Below are 19,521 nucleotides of genomic sequence, written 5' to 3'. Positions count from 1 at the left end.
TAATTAGTTGCTTTCAAAAATTTAGGTCGCCCGTTAACACGTGATCGGCCAGCCAGCTAATAACGCGACTAATTTTAGTAGTTAGGTGCCTCTTAAAGCAGTGGCCCGACTCCGCCTTGGATTAAAAAAAATGCCCATTTAGAAAATCTTGCCAGCCTTGCTCTAACCACACAAACTTTCTCATTTACAATATGAGTACGATGAATATCATAAAAGATATACCCAGATACTTGCATTACTTCCAAACGCCCGTAGCTATTTCCCGAATAGGTGCTTCATAAGATCGTAAGCATGAAGATTTGAGCGAATTCTATGTATTGGTCTTGCATTTTACATCGGGGCAGGGTGCCAATTGAAACTGCTGTGTATTATACTGAAGCCAGCCTGTTACACTGCTATGATACGGCAATACCTTGTAAAGTTGGCCGCCCTGTTTCATAAAATGGTTTCACTTTACATTTCTAACATTATATAATTTATTGAATCAGGCGTTACTTTGCGGAGGTCTATATCAATGAACTATAAACAAATACTTTGCGGGCGAACCCGTGATCTCACAATAGCTACGTCTATGCAACAAATGTGTGTGCATGTAGTTCCTCCACCTCCACTCTGTAAGAACACACACAAATCATACAAACTCAACTATCACCACCACTACTCTACGCCAACAAGTTCATTCTTAAGAGCAAAACAACTGTTCACTATGCTACCAGATTTCAGACTAAACAATGTCAGATGTGAGGGTGGTGATAGTTAAGTTTGCGTGATTTGTATGTGTTCTTACAGTGTGGAGGTGTTGCAACTGTATGAACACGGATTTGTTGCATGGACGTAGCTATCGTGAGGTCGCGGGTGAGCAAAGTAATTATTTATAGACCATTGTGTAACATTATGTTACACAATTAAATAGGATGGCCAACGAGCAAGTTGGTTGCCTGACACACCCACACCCATGGATACCCACAACAGCAAAGGATTGCAAATCGATTTCGTATATTAGGATTTCGTATATCGAGGTTTTATATTAATGTTATTCTTTCCGGTTCGACAATTACAGGTCGTACATTAACCACACTCGTGATCATCAACAGACTAAAGTGAAGGTTGCCGGGAAGTCGAGGGAATATTTAGGGGTTTTTTTTATTTAATCCTACGTATTGATCCGGTTCGAAGGACCAATATTTAGGATTTTTTTTTTAAAGGTACTTGTTTTCGGTCGTAAAACAAAAATGTAATGACAAAACATAGACAATAATACTCCGAAAAGTTGTAGGTACATTCTTGTACGCTGGTCCTATAAATAGAGCTGAAGTGGGTGCGATCGTAATAAACACTCTTACGCGTCAAACTAAAGACGATGACATACGTAAAGGCTGACCAGAAATATAAAAAACCTGACGCGAGGGCAGCACTTCTACGTTTTATATTGCAACATTCTTTACACTTACCTACTATACGATACCTACCAGTCATATTGTCAACGGTGTCGGTGATGTTATTTAAAGGAATATTTTATAAACCCTCAGACTTTTTCTATGACAAATACTTTTATGCATTTCAACGCACGAAAACACAAAAAACCACTTTAAAATACCACGCCCAAACACTTTAAAATAGGTACCACATGACATTTGAATTTAGTGTTGCCAGTGCAAGAAATTAGTTCTATTGGTTTTCCGCATTATGGCGAGGTTTTTTATAATTCTGGTCAGCCTTTACCTATAATTCCGAGCGGTTGTCAGACGGAAAATGGCCTGTATATAGACACACATAGCCGCCCAGTGTGCAACATACCCTTAAACCTTTTGTCCAATTCGTAGCACTGAGAAGTTTCAGTTCAGAAGCAAGTAGATACATATAAATAAAAGATAGGATTACACCCGTAGCGCTCCAAAAAGATTCCGTATTAGGAAACGCTCTATAAAACGGTCGTTCCCGTAAACGAAAACTTTACGGGCACTTCGGACGTTAAAAATGAAGATTACGTAGGTTTAATCCGATTTCTTGCACTCGTGGACTTTTAAAACACTATGTTTGCGAAAATATTAATATAAAAGTGATAAACTCTATTTGACGTTCCACTCATATTGACGTCGTACTTCTGTGCATATACTTGACTTTAGTTCGCAAATAGGGCTAGGGCCCTTTCAAATTTAAAATTTTTCTTTTTTTTTGTATTTTCAAATTTTATGATTTATATCGGTTATCGGTTTTTAGAGAGCGGATTTGAAGTAACGATTACAAGTTTAATATGGATATAACTAGTGCAATTGGTAAGATAGATAGATAGATTTATTTATTAGATATCATGTTGTTTATTGGTCTTACAGCTATCTTACTCGTATAACTTACTTACCGCAATGAAATGTTATAGATAATTAAATTCAATAAATGTTTTTTTGGCAACAAACTATATGTAGAGTAAAATATTTTATTCTAATTAAATTAGTTTTATGCAGCTCAAAAATAATAACACGCACTTTTCTGATAAAAATAAATACTTGTTTGTACTAGACTTATCCATATTAAACTTGTAATCGCTAAGTACTTCAAATCCGCTCTCTATTGATTTTATTTAATCCCCTTGCCACCGCGGACGCCATATTGAAATATTTTATAACCTATGTCACTCCCACAGTTATATGATGAATCTAATGAAATGACATATATATGTGTTCGTTCGTAGTCTAAAGAGAGACCTAAAGTAATAGACATACGTCGCTCAAAAAACATAACCCTCCTTTAGGCAGTGGGGTAAAAAATGTGAGAGTGGGAATTTGCTAAGTAGTACTTAAATTACTACTCTTACATGGCAAAAAAGATTTGACTTTATTAACAAAGGTTTTATTTATTCAAAGTCAGCTCTAATTAAATTTGATTTAGAACCCACTAGAGGAATGGAATTCATTCATATTCCAACAACCAAAGAAATTTAGGCTTAAAATTCATTAGAGAATTTGGTACTAATTATGTACCTTGGGATTGTAATAAATAAGTTCAGTTATTACAACTGAACTTAGTTATTACAACTGAACTTATTTATTACAATACCAAGGTACCTACATCATTAGTATCAAATTATCTAATGAATTTTAAGCCCGAATTAATTGGGTTGTTGGAATATGAAGAGCATTGTAATTTATTTCATTTTGTATTGTTTAATTAACATTACGTTATCCGTGGGGTGGCCGGACAAGAATAGCTCCCCCCCATCTCATTCCGTTGGGTGTCGTAGAAGGCGACTAAGGGAAAAATCCAGAAGACGGGCAGCAGCGTCTTCTGCGTAAACCATCAGCATAACACTGCGATCCCCAAGCCGCCTGCCAAGCGTGGGGATTATGGCAACCCCCCCCCCAAATAAAAAAATTATAGGTACAAATAAGCCGCGGGCCCTAGTCCCCGGCAGCTCCTTTATCCCCGGCCTTGGTAGCGGCCCAGGTTACGGAGGAGCAAGGGGTGCGAAGAATCTCCGGGTGACTCCTCGCTACCATCCCCACCGGACATTGGCCCTGGCCGGAAACCGGTGGATGCAAGTGGCGAGTTGTCGTTCATTGTGGCGTTCTAAGGGGGAGGCCTTTGACCAGCAGTGGACGTCTTCGGGCTGATGATGATGATGAATTAACATTAAAGTTGAATATTTGGCTACCTACTAAAAGGAAAGTCTGCTGTGTGTGTTGAATTTACCAGCACACCCCAAGTACGATTCTCCGTGGCTCCGTGCATTTATCTGCGGTGTTGTATTCCCTCATTTCCTTATACTTAAGTATTCTCTAAATATTTACAAGTAAATGCATTCAAATGTGGAGGAGCATGCCTTCACAAGTGAATATACATAGATCAAAAAGCCGTGGTGGCCGAGCCTTGGGCCTCTCAAGCAGAGGATCGTGGGTTCAAACCCCGGCTCGCACCTCTAAGTTTTTCGAAATTCATGTACGAAATTACATTTGAAATTTACCACGAGCTTTACGGTGAAGGAAAACATCGTGAGGAAACCTACACAAACCTACGAAGCAATTAAATGTTGTGTGTGAAGTTCCCAATCCGCACTGGGCCTGCGCGGGAACTACAGCCCAAGCCCTCTCAATCTGGGAGGAGGCCTGTGCCCAGCAGTGGGACGTAAATAGGCTGGGATGATGATGATGATACATAGATCTATACTTAAAAGCAAGTTTACTAACAAATTCAAAGCAACTTTATCTCACACAAGTTTAGGAGCAGCAGCAGTAACCACTATGTTACTGCCGCGCTTTCCTGCCTCGGCCAAATATGAGGTCAGACCAACTTTACCGCTTTATAACAACTTAGTTTCAGTTAAGCTAGGAAAACTTCCTCGTGTGAAGAACCAGTGTTTTTACACAAATTTTCTAGGAAGACCAAAACTAGAGATTCATTTTTTAACAGGATTTAAGTTAATATTTGTTTTTTTTTAACCGGATTACAGTACGAGTAGAGAAACATAGGAATCAGCGCCTAAGCTGTGCATGGTAGACCGGATATTGGTGGCTCCAGAACAGGGGAAACACATGAAAGTTTCTAATCGTGTGTGTGTTAGTCATTCACGCTAACATGGTTTTCTGGATTGTATACAATTTTGTGTGTATAGTACCTATAGTGTCTCGAGAACAATAATTAGGCTACTTTTTTTTCCAATGTTCCAACGTTAACGTAAAAAGATGTATTTTGTGGAGTGGACTCCTACGGGAATACGCAAAACTTTGGAATTAAAATTCAATTAAGTACCAAATCTCTGGGTCCTTGCGAGCAAAGCTGCGGGTAAACGCTAGTAACGTATACATAAATCACTCAACCGCTGTTTCGTGTCACATTTTTATATTTAAATGGCTCCCACAACAATTTAGCCAGCACTGGCTGTATAGAAAGCGTCACCCGGTAGGGCACTTTCATATTAACCTTTTTAAAGGCCTTGTAATTTATATCACCTGCCTTGTTAATAAGCTACCACCGCGCTACTATATTACATCTTTTGAACGACACTTACCCGAATCAACTAGAATTGGAATTTCTTCCGGATAAGGATGTGATTTAGTAGTGGATGGAAGCGACGTTACATATTTGAATAGTTCGATGTGGTTGTAGATGTGTTTGAAGTTAAAGGCGTCCCGACGGCGTTGCACGTTCCGACTTCCTCGATCCCCTTCTTCATTCCTCACCTTAAACTTTACGTATTTTTACGCGCGTGCAGCGCCACCTAATAAGTAACAGATAAACTACAACCTACATATAAGACTACTTCCGACACCTAGCGGATTTGTTGCATATTATTAAAACTCGCAGCCATTAGGTACTCAGTTTTATAAGTGAATCAATATGGCTCATATCAAAATCTTTAAGTTTATAACCAATTAGCTATCTAAGTGAAGTTTTTTTTATAAATCAAAGCAGGTTTTTTTATCACTTTCCTGGTTCCTAAAAACCAAATCTTCGTATGATTATAGTTACCTAGACTTGCCCATACTGCCCGATCTAAATGTAAGTACCCTGTATTTCGAATCCCACTATACGTCTACCGTGAACAGTTACCTTTAGGGCGGGAATGCAATTTTGTATACGGAAATTGCTAAATCCTTCACTCCAGCTTTATTTTGGGGTACTGCTGAGGCGTTAAATACCGATGAATAGAGCCTTTGTTTGATAAACGGTGTACCTACACAGCACGCCAGTTACGAACAAAAGGTGTTAACTAGGCACGGACACCGAACGGTAACTAGATTTAAGCTTTACTCGACTACGATGTACGGATTCAGGATTAAAAAATTCAGGATGATGGAAAATATTTAAAAAAAAATTATAAAAAGAGTTCATACAAGCTTTTTTGTTGACCGTCTCATATATTATATGTAGGTAGGCACATTTTTTAATGAATGGGCTTTGGAATTAAAAAAAAATCAATTATATTTTAAACTTCCTATACTTACTGGGTAGATCAAATACGTGCCTACGAAAATCATACGGAATAAATGCTCGAACAAAGACCCGTTTATTTGTTTTTGAATGTTTTATTCTGCCGTCATCGTTTGAACCATGAGTTATTTGAACGGAAAACACTCCCTAATAACTGAGTAAATCGCTCGACGCGCCGCTTTTCCACCAAAAACAGCCGCCGCTTTAGCGAATTCAAAAGCAAGCACGTGTAATGCTGCGCACAAAATACGTTTTATTACGAACTGAAATATTAAACGCCTGCCTGCAACCGCAGCCTACCTAACAAGCGTCGCAAGTATAGATAATTCTCGAACGTTCCATAGGGATGTAAAATGGGGCTATTACGAAACCCACGATATGCGATGTGTTTAGCTCCTAATGACACCTTCGTCTATTTGCGCGTGTCGAACGGCTTCCGCTGTGATAAGTTGATAACGCTTGTTGAAATGGAACCAAACGAATATAACATTGTACGTATTTACAGCTTTTACATAATAGAATCGTGATTTGCCTATGTATGCTGTACTGTCGCTAAATTTTGCTTTTTCATTCTGTTTTAACCGACTTCATTTGTATAGAGTTCTTAGTCGAAGAGACAAGAAGTCGCGAGCCTCAGAAAAATTTCACAATCTATTTTGCATTGATTTCTTTAGTTTAGTATTAGTTTCCCACAAATGTTGTGATGACGTTCCTTATATCTGAAGTGAAATGTATAGCAAACAAAACAAGATTAAGCATATCTTTGTGCGATGGGTAAACCTACCTCCTTAAATAAAAATTGTATACCTACCTCATCATCATCATCTCAGCCGTAGGACGTCCACTGTTGGACATAGGCCTCCCCCATAGACCTCCAGTCGCTTCGGTTGGCAGCGGCTTGCAGCCACCGTGAACCCGCGGCCTTTTACCAGGTCATCCGTCCATCTCGTTGGTGGACGACCTACGCTGCGCTTGCCGATCTGCGGTCTCCACTCGAGAACTTTTCAGCTCCAACGGCCATCTGTTCTCCGTGCTATATGGCCTGCCCACTGCCACTTCAACGAGCTAATTCGCTTGGCTATGTCGGTGACCCTTGTTCTTCTACGTATCTCCTCATTTCTGATTCGATCCCGTAGAGAAACCCCAAGCATAGCTCTCTCCATAGCTCGCTGACCCGCTCTCCATACCTACCTACTCAGAGTAAAATATTAAAATTATAATTCAGTCCAAATAATCAAGTAATATTATAAACATTAACTGCAACAATCCTATTATTTAATGATTAGTAGTTAATTAATGAAACGTACATGTATTTTTTAATTGAAATAAACAGCTTTTAATTTATTTATTTTTTTTACTTTGGTTTGTCAATGACATTTATTGGGACGGGGAAAATGTACGTGTACCACACCACAGCGGTACGCGATACAGTTTCTTCGACTTGGTATGCTGACTGAACTAATTAGGTAGGTTAGGTACCTACCTACCTATCCACTGTATTGAATTATAAGATGAGTATAGGTATTGTTATAATAACTATCATTAAAATCGGCCAAGAGCATGTCTGGCACACTCAAGATAGGGTTCCGTAGCTATTACGAAAAAATCAAGTAAGTAATATTTTTCTAAGGGTTTCGTATTGTGTACGGAATCTTCCAAGTTTAGGTATTTTTAATACCTTAGGCTGCTATTTACTTTTAAACTACTAATAATTCTCAAGCAATCTTAGCCGTTATATCGTCCCCTTACGACCAGAATCGCTTAAAGTCACTTTTGGGCAAAACTGAGTTAAGTATATCGTTAGAATGTACTTTCCAAGATCTACATGCTGTTGAAACCCGTTTACTCTACGATACTCCAATACCGAGTTACGTTTTTCTTAAGCTCACTTAAAGCCGATTTTTAAGAAAATCAACAGCCAAAAACAACTACGCGTTGGTTAAAGAGCATTTTTTTTAATTTTACAACAGCAAAAATATTTTAATGTCAAACAAGCGATTTTGGAATGTTAAGATTTCAATAAAAATGCAATTTGAGTACTGCCTAAAAGTGCTAAAATAATGTTAGTAGGTTTCGCCTGTTGAGCATTACTTTATATTTCAATTATTGCAACAGCGAAAACAAACTAAATATAATATAGGCGATATTGCTTGTAACAATGTTTGCTTCGACCATAAGAAGCGCTTCAGCCAAAATCGCTTAAGTATCGCTTAGACGTTCGCGCTGTATTGTAAAGTAGTGTGCACTTTGTGTAGGCTAGCTTAGTCGGTTCGTACACGCTTGAAAGCACGATTCATAATAAGTAATTTTTAAAAACTTATTTAGGTAATTATAGATCTGTTCACTAACGAAAGTCTGCCCCTCCACATTCTATAATTGTAATTGTACCTAAACGTATCCGTACGACAAGTCTATGTGTGCGTAGCTCGAACTTGTCCTCGTGGCTTCAGTCGCAAGCGTACCGTCAGTCACGCACACTAAGACTAAGACAATGTGTAAGTACTTAAGAGGTTTTCTCGCGTACATTAATAATTAGCTGTGGAGGGGCGCGCCTTCGTGAGTGAACAGATCTATGTATAACAGCGATTCACTTGCCGTAATTTAACAGTGTTTTTCTTTCAGGTGACGATAAGGAGCATGGATATTCAGGTTTCGATGAACTAAATAAGCCGCGTATCCACTAGAGGCAGCCTCGGGCCGGAGCGGCTGCCTCGCTCCGAGGCCGCGCAAGTGGAGACGCTGCCAAAGGCACGGCTCAGACTGAGGCTCCTTTGAGCACGGTCAAAAAACCGACAAAATATGGCTCGGCTCGCGGTGCTCGGCCTGAGGCTGCTCTAATGGATACGCGGCTATAGAAAAACATATAACCAGATCCAACAGACCGTCAAAATGAACCGTGATTGTCATTTAGATAACCTACTTATTTACTACTTCGTATCGTAGGTACGTCGTATCAATGAAAAGCTTATCACGCATAAAACATTTACGTAGTCACACATTTTCATTGTTCTTGGCTTAGGTAATATTAATTATCCATGGCTGGTTTGAGTAGCCACAGCTAAGACAAGCAGTGATGAAGAAGAAGACTGATGATTATTACCATTAAGGTTATTTTTCATCACTGCTTGTCTCAGCTGTGACTACGTCCGGCACACGCTCAATAACGTCTTCATCACAGGCCAGTGCAACCAGCCATGGTGAATCTCCGGTATAACATTTTTTTTGTAAAAAGTCATTAAATCTTTATTTTTTAGCTGCGCTTATTGCCAGTGGATTAGTGTATAGCTTTTAATGCAGGTAGTTTAAATTCCTCTACTGAAAGAGGTTCAACAGAGTTTGGATTCGATTTTCTGTTGCCTTGTCTTGTTCGACGGTTGGTTTGCAAAGTTACAGGCCTGGTATCAAAACTCAAAAAGTCAGACGACATGTCGTAATTGATAAAAATATTACCTATACAAATATTAAGCCAAGAACAATGAAAATGTGTGACAACGTAAATGTTTTATGCCGTGATAAGCTATTCAATGATACGACGTACCTACGATACGAAGTAGTAAATAGTAGGTATCTAAATGACACTCGCGGTTCAGTTCGACGGTCTGCTGCTGGATCTGGTTATACCTATGTTTTTCTATTTAGTTCATCAAAACCTGAATATCCATGCTCGTTATCGTTTTGATGAAGAAGAGGACTGATGATTATTACCATTACGGTTCTTTTTTCATGACTGTTTCAGTGGTTACTTTGAGCCTTGAGACGCTAAGTGCCTTTTTATTAAAAAATTTGATAAAATATGTTTTTTGTTGTATGCATGTAATCAAAAAATCCATAATTAAATGTATTAAGCAGCACATATGATATTAAAGGAATATCGTAATATATCTCGCATATACAGAAATATACTACTATATTTAAGACTTTAGCTCGCTAGTTTTCATTTATTTATATTTTCGGGCTTTGGTACTATTTGTTGAAATAGATTTGAAAAATACAAGTTATATGTCTTTGAATGATAAAAACAAAACAGAATAATGCTACATTGCATATAAGATAGAAAAACAGAAAAAAAGCCTAGAGTCAAAAACGTTCTTAGAAATATTTTGCACTTTTAAGCGCGCTTAAGAGGTAAATTCCGATTTGTTTACAGCCAATACCTCTTATTTGCGCTGAGACTTAACTAAAAACTTAATTGTATAAAACATGCAAGCATTTTAACACTGTATTCGGCGAAAAATGCTTCAATTATGGACTTAAAATGAAAGTTTATTCAATATATCTGCGTAAACTTGCTAGTTTAGAAGATAAAAAAAAAAACGTGTCTACAGGCAAAATCGCTTATCTGCAGTACCTTTTGAAGAAAAGCCCTATTTTACCTACTCGGCGCGAGTATAGAGTAAATAACATAGCCCTGTCCTATTAAGGGATAAATTATCTAAATAGAAACACAGAGACGTTTTTAGTATAACTAGCTTTTATAGGTTTTTAGAGCATGCAAACCTTTAAATGCGTTTTTCTCGAAACTACATTTCATGCAGATAAGCGATTCTGGTTGTAAGGGGACGATATGAAAATTTGCACTTTAAAGTTGATTATTTCGCAATCAGATCACTGAATCGAAAAATCGTCTTGGCAACCCCCCAGTGAATTTAAGACCTATCCAGCGATACCCCACGGTATAGGGTGTAGAGAAAAAAATCACCCCCAATTTATGACTATGGGAAGTGCTAAAAAAAATATTTTTTTATTTTACCACTGTCCGCGTGACTGATATATATAGGTATTCAAGCCAAATTACAGCTTTCTAGCACTAACGGTCTCTGAGCTTAGACGCGGGCGGACAGATAGACAGACGGACAGACATGGCGAAACTATAAGGGTTCCTAGTTGACTACGGAACCCTAAAAATATTTATAGAATCGATTGTGTAGTTTCGTAGATTATTCCTACAACAAGAAAACAAACAAAGACAGATATGAAAGCTTGTTTGTACGTCGTTGTTGCAATAGAGGTGCTACTTTGTTTTTAAGTTATCAAAGAACTGAACACGTTAAAGATAATCACAATTAACGTCGTATTTATAGTAAATATGTCTAATGTAAGTAACCGTGAATCATTAAAACTGTTAGCCGCAGTTCACTCCTTGACATCGCCTTCAAGCATGATATCGTCGTCGTTGTCCATACTCCGGCGTCCTCCGACGAACGGCGCGTCGTACGAGTCAAAGTAGCGGCGCACGCGACGGTCTCCCCGCGCGTGCTGCCAAACGGCTGTCTCTAGCTGCTCTGCGACTTCTATTGTACTCAAGGATATAACGATCTCGTGGGTAAAGCCGAAGTAGGAGACGCGCTCTTCTTCTAGCATGTCTGAAGACTAAAAACATTTTTGTTAATATTTTTGTACGTAACTAGAATATTTAAAAAAAAATGGCCAAGTGCGAGTCGGACTCGCGCACCAAAGGTTCCGTACAATCGTTCTTAAAATGTATGTAGGTAGCGTGGGGTCGTTTCAGATAGGTTATTGACATGGACAGACATATATAAAAAAATAAGATTTTTATGCTTCTCTTATTTCTATTACAACTGGACGCTCCTTATATGTTTTGATTCCCTGGCGTTAACTTAGAATATAATTTTTTTCACTGTTGCCAGGGGTAGCAAACCTGAGTAGTTTGTTATTAAATTAGCTATTCAGCAAAGGGGTCTTGACAGGCGGACGGACATTGAAGAAACTAGACAGAAACGCCAGCTATCTATCACATAAAAAATGTAATGGCGTAACGACCCCTAAATGACTAATAATTAAATTACAGTCTCAAACAATATATTGTTATTCTACACAGATACTTACAACCCATGTAAACAATATACTAATAATTACTATTAAACAATTCTTCGTTGAGAACATCTTAATATATGAAAAAACTCAGCTACTCAGCCAAATTAAAGAATGCATTTTATTTTCACACTTATTTTCATCTTTTTAGCAAACGCAGCAGTTGCTCTGAAAATCAATACTTCAATGGCTATATAAAGTAAACGTAGAAATAAAATATTTATGACTTGTATTGGTTGTGGAATAAAACTTGCGAAATAAATAATACTTTATAATTTATTCACAAAAATACTTTCCCATTTTTGTCAGTACACAATAGTGTTTCTTTAAAGAATTCTTTCAGTAACAGGGATTTACCTAATAACATAAAGTCATCATAGCAAAAAACATAAGAACAACACAAGCATTTACATCTCAAATCAGATTTCCTATTAATTCTAAAAACATAATTTATTTTTTTTAATTCTAAAATCATTTTTTTTCATCGTATTTTGTGGGATAAGTTTGTATTTATCTTGCTTTCTCAACTAGCTTCAATAAACTTCAGTAAATTAGTTGAGAAATCAAGATAAATAGGTACGAACTTTTTTGATATATTAATACGATGGCATAAAACTATTCACATCTGTAGATACCGTTTTGTGATGTATAAAAGCTTTCACAATATTTTTTATCAAGCAATTAAGGAATCGACAAATAAAACAATACTCTACTGAGGAAATACAAATTCTCAACAAATGCTAGAAGTTTGTTGTGTACACTATTTGTACCTACAAACAAATGGTCGATTACTGACTGAGAGAGCAGAGGTCGTATCGTCTAACGCACAGATGTTCTCGAACGCATTCACGATTTCTTTCTACCCCCGGCTTATACCGTGTGACAGAAACAAGACGATTGTGATTCCTAGTGTATTGGATAATAAGGCACTTAGATAATCAAAGACGGGAAGAGCCCTTGACGTAATTTTACCTTCAACATTTTCTGCCTAATCGTCCGGGGGCGAGGAAACGCGTATAGCACACTTCTAAGCATTACCGCTCACATGTCAAAAAAAATGCGTTCCTACAGATGCCTACGCTGTGGTGATAGATGGGTTTGCGTGATTTGTGGGTGTTCTTACAGTGTGGAAGTGGAGGAACTTAGCTATCATAACGAGTGTAACAATTAACAGAGTCGGATCTACAATTTGGCCATTTTACGATTATTACGTCAAAGTCAACATAAAAACAGTATATTTGACTTTGGCACAGATCCAACACAATTCAATGAAGAAAATGCTCGTGTTGCAGAGTACAGGGATTCTCATCTATCTAGAGGATCTGATTCGGATTCAGAATCCGAAGAGGAAGGAAGATTTAGCAATTTAAATATGTATTATATTTAGATATTATTATATATCAATGATCAGTGTATCAATGGATAAAACCTTGTAAAGCCTTGTCTAGATTGCACATTGCACATAGATTATGCCGGACCGTTTAAGGGTAAAACTTTTCTGATACTAATTGATGCTTTCTCCAAATGGGCCAAAAATGAAAATTGTACAAGATACGAGCAGTAGCACACTAATAAGATCATCACAGACATATTCGCCGAGCAAGGCTTTCCAGATACTCTTGTGAGCGGCAAAGAATGAAGTTTTGTATACGAAGAATTTCAGAGGTATCTGAAATAGATGGGTATCAGACAAGTATTGGCGGCGCAATATCACCCAGCAACCAATGGCCAGGCAGAAAGAACGGTTCAGACCGTCAAATCAAAACTAAAGAAGCTCACAGGAGGATTGTGGGAGGCAAGGTTAGCAACTATATTATACGGGTTACGTACCTCGCCAAACGGTGTCAATGAAAAAACACCAGCTGAACTTTTGAATAACAAAAGGTTCCAGACAAAATTTGATAACTTAAATCCACTGTCTTTTCAACATGAGGATTGGGACAAAATAATAGACACTTTATTAATAAGAAAGTGAGACAATTTAGTGTTGGACAGGAAGCATATATCAGGAACTACGGAAAAGGACCCCGCACCGTAACGTAAATGCTCCAAATGCGAAAGATGCGAATCAAAAAGCTAGGGCGTTCCCTAATAGCGACTTAGAATTTGACATTTTAAAAATCGATTAATGCTTGATCGAATGAGCGATTTTTAAGTACCTCATCATCCCAGCCCATATATATCTCACTGCTGCACACAGGCCTCCTCTCAGAATCAAAAATGACAACATGTCACGGCCAACTTTTCAGCTCAATTTCCCAAAAACTACACCCGAGCCGACCCGCCCGAAACCGGGGCGCGTCAACGTAGAGTAAATGCATTTTTTGGTTACCTAGATTGATATTTTTAATTTCGTAATATCTTTTGAATAGAATGTCCGATTTGAATAATTCAAAAAGTAATCTATAGGTATTGAAACCGTCTTGAATTTAAAAATATTTATTTAGATAAGGATTAATACAAAGGTATGGATAACACGGTCTGATTTTAGTCGGCATTTCTGTCAAATTTCAAAATGTAAAAAAGTAGTTATAGTGACATGGTATCGCGAAGTTTTTTTGTAGATTTTGATATATTTTTAATATCGTAAAACATTTTTTTGTTCTATCATCAATAGTTTTTACAGCGCATGCGATGAAAGATATTTTATGGCAACTTTTTGTACACTGAGTTACATTATTGTAGTTTTAGTACGGAACCCTATTTTTTTCTGGTAATAAACTAATAAATATAGTCTATGGCACTTTTGAATAATTTAGCATTCAAATAGAGAAAAAAAAAAATCGGTCTTGTAGTTTTTGAGTTAATTCGTAACAAACATCCAAAAATCCAAACACCAAAAATTCAAAAATCCAAATCTTTCCTCTTTATAATATTAGTATAGATGATGGTCCTTTGCCCAGGTAGCATGGCAGAGGGGAAATAGGTGTAAAGGCTCATCCCGTCCCGTCTTAAATTATCTAAGATAAGGCCTATGCTTTGTGATGCACTCGCATTAGACTTAATTTTGTAGAGCAGAGGGTTCCAAATCAGCAGGATTTGTCTACCTTCTAAGGCAGCTACTCAGCCAGTATCTGGTTTGGTTTAAAATCTATTGTTCAAGCTTCCACAGCACACAGTGTGTTAGCATACTGGAACTCTGGACTATTTTCATATTCGGACATGTCTAGAGCCACCTCACAGCTTTCACGGACCACAGGCCGTGGATCGTTTAAGTACCTGAAACAATGTACTAGATAAGAACTTTTGCGCTAGAAATGTTTTGAAGTCAATGATAGTACAAAAATCATGAGCAACTTCATTACAATATAATTTGAAATACCAAAGACATAATCGATTATATTAATAAATACTATTTTATACTCATGCCTTTTTTTACAGGTTTGTTTTTGTATTCCAGTAAAGACAAGCATAGAAATTAGAATTGGAATTGTATCAACGTTTGTTCAGAAAATTTCTAAGGAAAAACTGATTTCATCCAGCAATGTGTCTTTTTTAAAACCCAGAAAAGTTTAGGTAATTATTACTATCCAATTTTAGCCGTGCTGGCTAAAACAATGAAGGACATTACAGAAACAAGAGGTCTTTAGCTAGGTCTTATAGACTAGCAATACAGTTGCCATTGGTCTAGTGGCACAGGTCTCTTCCATAGTTAGTAGCACTTAGCAGCAAAAGATCCATTTGCTTACTAGACTCCCATAGAAAAAAGTAAAGAAACTTCCTAACTAGACGCTTTTTAGAATGCTAGCTCACTTGTACCTTTGAATGTAACAGAATCTTTCAAAGTAATTTTCATTGTCCGATGAAGGAGCAGTTAACCAGTTACCATTAAAGTGTGTACTATTCTTTTAAACTAATGATATTTTTATATTGTATAGATTTCTTTTCAATGTATGATAACCAGATTAGCGCCGTTCGCAAGACAGGCAGTTTTTGCTGATTTAGGACCATTTAATGACATGCACATGTACTTTTTTTCCATGTTGTCATGAATAATGTTTTCTTTCTTTGTTTCTAATGTGGGCTTCTTTCATAATTATGAAGGCAATTATTGAACAGATAACACTTGCACCCCCTGTAAAGCTTGTTCCGTATCTGTCATAATGCATGCTTGCGTTATTTGTCAATCTCAGATATAAATATGGCAACAGACATCAATAACTTATGTCACACCATTTTCGATAATTGTATTGGACCCCACTTGCCCTCGTCACACAGATTACTTTGATCTCTTGCCACAAATCCTCAGACTGCCTACCCCTAAATGTGGTGACATAAATATGGATAGCCCTCGTATTTAGTAGTTATATAAATGGATGGGCAAATGGCACTCTACCTTTTCAGGATCTCAGTGCATTCATCAGTAGCTATGGATCCCATGGCTTCAGCAGCCTCGTGACGAACCATCTCATGCTCACTTGTGTCTTCCAGTGTCTTGATCAGGAACGGCACACTGCGCTCGTCCTGCATCTGGCCAAAGACAAAGGCAACTTCATGGCGGAATAATGCACTGCTGGCTTTAAATCCTGTAATGTAATGAGTGAAAAATATGGTCAATACATTATTGTTATGTTATCCTCGTATCCTCAGACCAAGCCATGAATTCTCAGTTTTGTGATTTTGAAAATTATTTCTTTATTTTTACAGTTCTCATTTTATTGAAAACTTTGTACTCCACAATCATAGTACATTTGGCAGTTACACTTAAAATTGATTTGTACTTTATTACACAAGGACTTAAGAGGTTATTGGTAGGGGTTGCAATTTACATTTTACTCTAAATATGTTGAACTTTAAATGTAAGCATTGGGTTTTTGAATAAACATATTAAATTGTGATTGTCAAGAATGATGATTAATTGGAAAAAAAAAACATGTTGTAACATATTTTATAAGCCTATAGGTACTGTATAAAAAAAAAGAAATAAAAATAAGAATGGCTTATTTGCTGAAAAAATGTATATGCAGTAATGGCAGACTAAATATACACTGCATCCCTATCTCAACCAGCAAAAATGGTTGCGACTTAGCTATGTGTCATAAAAAGATCTGAGGATAATTTCATAACATTGAACGCAGTTAAAATTGGCCAAGTACCTACAGAGTACAGTCTTCACAACTATGGCATTTACGTTTGTACTTAATCAAGATGTAGGTTTAAGTTTTAGGCTATAAGTACCATTTTTACTATAATATAGAAATGGTTGTTAAATTTATAGATCACTCACTAACAAGAATTTGTACTACTTAAAACAAATTTCTACTTTCTTGAATTATCAAAAACAAATATTACAATGAAATTATTCTTACCTTCTCCCAATGCATTAATGCTTTCTGTAGTACCAATATTCCTCAAGGTAAACATGGCCTGGTACCTCTCAAAGAGTGGCCTGTTCTCGTCCATCAATGTTGAACTTAACTTTGCAATGTCACCTTCGGAGCTGGGTGGAGCAGGGTCAACTGATGCATATCGGCTCTGTGATAGACTTTCGGATTTGTCTTCTGCGACCCAGGCAAGTCTTTGCAAAGCTATTTGGCAGGTCTCTGCCACTTCAATAGCAGGATCATGTTGGTATTTTTCTAGCAGTTCGCGAAGGTTCGGGTCCCCAATTGCACCAAGAGCTTCACCTGGAATTGTTTTTCAATGAATTTAAATTATAAAAAATTACATTAATATTAATAATGCAAAGCAACTATTCTTTAAAATATTGTACATAAAACATATGAAAATAACAGTTAACAAGGGAAAGAGATGTACAAAGGCAACTTTTGAACGATTTAAAGGACATCAGAAACAAGAGTAGACATGAAATAAGAGTAGAAATATATAGGTACTTATTATATGTTGTGATTAATAAATAGTTTTAAGGTGTGTCTCAATTCATGAATGGAGCTTATCATAACTTATCATCTACGTGCAGAATTGTGAAAAACTTGATAACAAATTTATTATCAAAACTTACCAGCCTCGTGGCGAACTATAGGGTCCTGGTTCTTATCTTCCAATACATTTCTAAGTATCGGGATAGCCCTCTTATCCTGCATTTGCCCCAAGCAGTACGCTAACTCATGCTTTAACAGCACTGATTCATCTCCGAAACATTGGCTGATACATTTTATGGCAGCTTCGCCGCCTATGTTTTTAAGCGTAAACAGCGCCCTGAATCGCTCTTTCATCGGCCTTGACGCATTGTTAAGGACCTTGCCTATGTTCTCAATCGCAGACTCACTAATATTAACCATAGTGGACAAAATAATGCGAAAAAGAGAAAAACGTGGTCGCGCACTGAATTGAGAAATATTTTGCAAATTGAAATGTCAATGTCAAACAGATGTCAGTACTGACAGCGTACATAATTGTCTAAGCTGTTTCAGGTATATTACTAAACGCTAAAACTGTTACGTTGAAGTTACTCCAAACTAGCAAATCGTAAAAAAACCGGGCAAGTGCGAGTCGGACTCGCGCACCGAGAGTTCCATACACATTTTTTTTTATATTTGAGTTGATTGAATGAAAGGTAAATTGCGGTTTACGATTTATGACGTATTAAAGAAAACTACTTACTGGATTTCGTTCAAACCAATTTTCGGTGGAAGTTTGCATGATAATGTGTACATCATATATATTTTTTAGTTTTATCATTCTCTTATTTTAGAAATTACAGGCGGGGGGACACACATTATACCACTTTAGAAGTGTCTCTCGCGCAAACTATTCAGTTAAGAAAAAAATGATATTAGAAACCTCAATACCATTTTTGAAGACCTATCCATAGATACCCTACACGTATGGGTTGGATGAAAAAAAAATATTTTGAGTTTCAGTTCTAAGGGGAACCCCCAAATTTTTTTTCTATTTTGTGTGAAAATCTTAATGTGGTTCACAGAATACATCTACTTACCAAGTTTCAACAGTATAGTTCTTATAGTTTCGAAAAAAGTGGCTGTGACATACGGACGGACAGACAGACAGACAGACATGACGAATCCATAAGGGTTCCGTTTTTTGCTGTTTGGCTACGGAACCCTAAAACGAACATTAATTACGAAAAACCATTTTAGTAACATTTATCCATCACTACTTAACTATTTATCATAAAACGTCAATAATTAACGAAAACAAATCTTCCTAACAATTTGATATAGTCTGACAAGCGAGTCCTAGTCCTAGGACAAGAAAGTGGCGGCAAAGTAAATACATTTAACATTGGACAAAAATGCGGTGATCGAATCCATAAACTCGTGCGCATTCTGCAAAGCAACAGCTAGTCAGGCAAAAGTAATATACCTACCTTACCTAAATTAAGGAGGAGAAGATACAATAGGTACAATACAATACAATAACTCTTTATTGTACACCAGAAATACTTAGTAAGCGATACAGAAAACAGGTACACAGAAAGAAAACTACAAGGTAATCATGGCTACAAGGTAGATGCTGTCCAACAATGTCTTGTAAGTTCGCGTATTCACGTGATCATAGAAGTAGGAAACTTTACAATAAAATTAATTGCTTCAATTCATTTTTAATTTACAGTGCTTCATCTTACCACGCCAATTTATAGGGTTGCCAAAACAATTTAAGACTGGCTTTAGGTAGGTACATTTTTCTTGGATCAGGACTCCCATGTCGGGCTCTAATTTGGAAGTAATTAAAATATGTATAGATTGAACTACTTAATTAATCATATCAAGCAATTGAGACTTCGGCGTAGCCTTGGCTACCACTTTATTGAACGGACTTCCCATGACAAATATTTACATT

The 19,521-nt window shown here is 37.1% G+C and overlaps 1 protein-coding gene across 1 annotated transcript; it reads right to left on the bottom strand.

Moving 5' to 3' along the window:
• Positions 1–10,888: 10,888 nt before the first annotated feature.
• nero (deoxyhypusine hydroxylase nero) lies at positions 10,889–18,087 on the bottom strand. The gene is made up of 5 exons (XM_074089001.1): positions 17,720–18,087; positions 17,067–17,384; positions 16,094–16,283; positions 11,773–14,976; positions 10,889–11,295 (listed from the first exon to the last, which is right to left on the bottom strand). The coding sequence occupies exons 1-4, from the start codon at positions 17,997–17,999 to the stop codon at positions 14,856–14,858; spliced, it is 909 nt and encodes a 302-aa protein (XP_073945102.1). The 5' UTR covers positions 18,000–18,087; the 3' UTR covers positions 10,889–11,295; positions 11,773–14,855.
• Positions 18,088–19,521: the final 1,434 nt, after the last annotated feature.

This window comes from Choristoneura fumiferana, chromosome 6 (genome assembly GCF_025370935.1).
Source record: "Choristoneura fumiferana chromosome 6, NRCan_CFum_1, whole genome shotgun sequence".
NCBI lineage: Eukaryota > Metazoa > Arthropoda > Insecta > Lepidoptera > Tortricidae > Choristoneura > Choristoneura fumiferana.
The sequence above is the reverse complement of the archived record's forward strand: the minus strand, read 5'-3'. Positions and strand labels throughout refer to the sequence as shown.